This window comes from Scyliorhinus canicula, unplaced genomic scaffold, assembly GCF_902713615.1.
Source record: "Scyliorhinus canicula unplaced genomic scaffold, sScyCan1.1, whole genome shotgun sequence".
NCBI lineage: Eukaryota > Metazoa > Chordata > Chondrichthyes > Carcharhiniformes > Scyliorhinidae > Scyliorhinus > Scyliorhinus canicula.
The window spans coordinates 85,090-89,699 of record NW_024056034.1 but is presented as its reverse complement, the minus strand read 5'-3'; the positions used below and the strand labels follow the sequence as shown (position 1 = coordinate 89,699).

At 46.7% G+C, this 4,610-nt stretch overlaps 1 gene segment (V, D, J or C); it reads right to left on the bottom strand.

The window, feature by feature from the left end:
• Positions 1-3,613: 3,613 nt before the first annotated feature.
• LOC119961722 lies at positions 3,614-4,323 on the bottom strand. The segment is given in 2 exon segments: positions 3,614-3,921; positions 4,236-4,323. Coding segments are annotated over 2 exon segments (396 nt in total).
• Positions 4,324-4,610: the final 287 nt, after the last annotated feature.

The following is a 4,610-nucleotide window of genomic DNA, read 5'->3' as shown; positions in this document are numbered from 1 at the left end:
CTCCTTCCGATGCAGTTATTGTCACCGGTAACTGAGTTACTGGATCTGCGCACAGTCCGCCTGTGAAGGGAGAGGATTAAATATCAAGAGCTGCTGTAGAACATGAAAAATGAAATGAAAATCGCTTATTGTCACGAGTAGGCTTCAATGAAGTTACTGTGAAAAGCCCCTAGTCGCCACATTCCGGCGCCTGCCCGGGGAGGCTGGTACGGGAATCGAACCGTGCTGCTGGCCTGCTTGGTCTGCTTTAAAAGCCAGCGATTTAGCCTTGTGAGCTAAACCAGCCCCTTGAGCTAAACCAGCCCCTTACATAGAACATAGAACATAGAACACTACAGCGCAGTACGGGCCCTTCGGCCCTCGATGTTGCGCCGACCTGTGAAACCATCTGAAGCCTATCTGACCTACACTATTCCATTTCCATCCATATGTCTATCCAGTGACCACTTAAATGCCCTTAAAGTTGGCGAGTCTATAGAACATAGAACAACATGCTAACTATGTAAATTTGCTTGTATCTGAGTGAGATTGTGAAACCTCCCAATTGCATTTCATATAGATATTTTCGATCATAATTATAGTGCCATCGATATATATTAACATGTTAATCTGCATCGATGTTTATTATCCAGTACTTACCGTGCCACAGCGCCGCCAGTATTATCAGAAACATGCCAGACTGAATCTCTCTTAGAGACTGTGGAGAGAGGGTGCCCGGGCTCTGCTCAGCTCATTGCGAGGGGGTTGGGGCTGGGAGGCGGGGGAGGGGGGGGGGGGGGTTATTGTGACCTCACTGGTCTCCCAGCCATACATGATTTAGAGAAAACATTACCTGGTTTGTGACGCCCGTGCTTGAATTCGGCACCTTCTGCTGGAAAATTCTGTTGAATCGAATTTTCCTGTTGAGTGGGTTCAGGGTTTGCTGCAAAACATACCAAGATTCAAATGCTACCCAGCAATATAAATCGGAGCTATTTAGATACTGTCTTTGTTACTGTTAATGTTTATGCCAGAAAATTAAGCTAAATCTGTGGAAACCATCGCTGGACTCTTCTGTCTGAATCCTGGGTATGTCAAATGTTAAAAGGACAAGACTACCGAGCTAACAATCAGGAGCACAATGATTAAAATTAAACTGTTAGCAGATACAATAAGAGAGGGTTACTGAATTAGAGGGGACTGGGGGAGATAGTTCAGTTTAGTTTCGTTCAGGCGAGTCCAGCGAGTGGAGGAGGATGGACTGGGGAACTGTGCGTGTGTTCGCCATGTTGGCTGGGAATAGTTGTTGGTTGGGGGGGGGGGGGGGGGGGGTGGTATTCACTGAGTTATGTTCACAGTTGTAATTGTCGTTCTAAAGTCATAAATGCCTTAATAAAATGTTTTTCAAAAACAAGACGATAATTTCCGACCGCGCCCTGTATTTATGTGGGCAGCACGGTAGCACAGTGGTTAGCACTGTTGCTTCACAGATCTAAGGTCCCAGGTTAGAATCCCGGCTTCGGTTACTGTTTGTGCGGAGTCTGCACGTTCTCCCCGTATCTGCGTGGGTTTCCTCCGGCTGCTCCGGTTTCCTCCCACAGCCCAAAGATGTGCAAGTTCCGTGCATTGGCCATGCTAAATGCCCACAAAGGTTGTGTTAGGTTTCGGGAATGGGATAGAGGTGTGCGCTTGGGTAGAGTGCTCTTTCCGGGGACCGGTGCGAACTCGATGGGCCGGGTGGCCTGCTTCTACACTGTGGATTCTATGAGTCTATGAAATAAGTGCAGGGAGGGTCAGTTCAATCTGGTTCCTTCTCGCTGGATGGAAGTGCCTTCCCTCTATATTGTTCTCAGTGACTTGAGCAATGAGCAGGTGCAGGTTACCCCTCGCTATTTCCGCTCCCTCACTTGCGAATGCAGCTGACGACCGCCGCACATTTTTTATCAGCTTTGAGTCTGCGGTGTCCCCGGTCATAGTTTCCGTTTGTTGATCCCGCCCTGACAGAGTGGTGATATTCTAAACATTGTTGTCACTGGTCGATTCCTGTCATTGGTTTGATCAGCCGTGCAGTGGCACCTGAATCGGCATTTCTGCTCTGACAGGTAATTGCCTGAGAGCAACTAATTCAGGAACTATCGCGGGAACCGGCACTCAGCTCTCCTCAACATCTCACCTCACGGAGGAAACCCCATTCTCCCCGCATTGTGGAACCTGATATTATTGTTAATTGAATAACAATGATGATGGTGGGGCTGGCCGTTATGAAATGAAAATCGCTTATTGTCACGAGTACGCTTCAATGAAGTTACTGTGAAAAGCCTCTAGTCGCCACATTCCGGCGCCTGTCCGTGGAGGCTGGTACGGGAATCGAACCGTGCTACTGGTCTGCTTGGTCTGCTTTAAAAGCCAGCGATTTAGCCCAGTGAGCTAAACCAGCCCCTATGCTGGGTAATATGAGGCTGGTGTTGAATTTTATTTGATTAGTTTTGATTGTTTATATCAGCCTGGAGCCACCAGGATCCTGGGGAACAGCGGGGAGGCTGAAATCCGGTTGAAGAGACAGTGACGTCACACGACAGTTGCCAGTCGATACAATAGATCCTGACAGATACAGTCAGCATCCGGGCACCCTCCACCATTCATGTTTCGGCTGTTTGGCGGGAATCTGCAGCAGAAAGGTATAAATTATCTTAATGTGACTAACATACAGATAAATAACTGTATACAACCAGATATTGTTAGCGACCGAGGCACAGCACAGTTGAGCTGTGTGACTGTAGGAACAAGAAGGATCTACAATAGTGTAAACAACTCAATCCAGCAGCAGGTGCGCGGTACTGATGATCAGACGTTTTTTTCATTTCCGCAGAGACAGCCAATCCCCTGATTACCAGCGACACTCGGGTGAAAGGCAACGTCAGTAATATTGGCCCCCGTGACAGTGCAGCAAAAATCTAAGGACGATACAAATACAAGGCTGTGGCGTTCCAAGGCCTTCATGACTTGTGGATTAATTCGAGCTCCGGCAGTTTTATAGCCCTCACCGTGGGGCGCACCCTTCTGAAGCACGTCCCTTATCTAAGTGACTCTCCAGCAACAGGCAAGAGATGAGTTTTCGATCGAAAAATCGATTTTATACTGAAGCCTAAAGCAGACCCCATGGTCCTGCATGATAACAATAATAGTGCTGCTCCGTCAGTCTGTGAAAGTTCTTATTCTGAATTCCATGTGTGAAATACAACAGCAGAGATTGACACACTCTTTTGTTACAGGAACTAACGGGGTAGACTCAGCGGCCTTGGGCTCATCTGAGTTAACTGTTCTGGAAGAACAATCTTTAACTTCCAGCTACATTATCCCCACATCTGAGAGCTGTTATTACCGTAGCTGGTAGCCCGGTATTCCAAGTTTTAATTTACCATGTACATTGCTACATGGAAATGAGTCGCGTATTTTCCCAAACTGCTCATCTGTTCACCCGCAGAAGAGCAGAGACACCAATATAACTGTCTGATGAATAGACCTGACTGTGTTGCTGAATCCAGGATCAAACAATTCCCACAGACAGGAGCAGCAAAGCAGATTTAGTGAAGCTGTGACTACTCGCCGAGGTTTTTGTACGGGGCACCAGCTGTTATCTAACGCTGTGCCTCACTGCACAGTAATAGACCGCCCCGTCTTCCACACTGAGATCGCTGATATTGAGGTAACCGTTCTGTTTAGACTTGTCAGCAGCCGCTAGATATCGTCCTGAAACTACATCATCCTTCAGATCTAATAATTTGCTAATAATCCGGATTGGTGGCTGTGCCGCTTTCTTATGATACCATTGCATGTACTGCATATTCGAGTCTGCATATTCACAATCCAGCCGCACCGAAACCCCTTCTGACACGGTTTTTGTCACCGGTGATTGAGTTACTGGATCTGCGCTTAGTCCGCCTGCGAAGGGAAATAAATGAAACATCGATAGGTTAAAAGAATTCACCTAAATTTGTTTGTATATCTGTGAGTTTGTGGAAACTCAACTATGTGGATATTTCTGATCGTTAATTATATTCAATGTAATTGCAATTCAGAAACTGCTAATCTGGCTTGACGACCATTATCCATTACTTACCGTCCAACAGGGCCGCCAGTATGAACAGAAACATGTCTGACTGAACCTCTCTGAGTGAATGGGACTGGGATGAGGCAGAGATTGAGAGGAGAGAGGGAACCCGCGCTCTGTTCAGCTCATTGATCCACCCACACACTGCAGGGGACCAGGCCCATTCTGACATCACTCAGACCACGACGTCTATTGGTTTTGACGGTGCCGTCACGGAACTTCATCATCCCCATGTTTGAAGTTGGCGCCTTCTGGTGCCGGAATAGTTTCATTCCTATTTGAATGCAGCCACTGAATGGATTGAGGGTGCATTGAAATACACAAGAAGACATGAATGTCTCCCTGAAATCTAAACTAGATCTGCTAGGAAACAGTTTTTACTACTGTTGATGTTTGTGTCAGAAACGGACACTAAATCGATGAAATCTTTGCTGCCCGTTTCTTTCCAAATCCTGTGCACGACAAATGAGGAGTAGTATTAGGACGTTGGAGAAAGATGTTATATATTTAAATATTAACA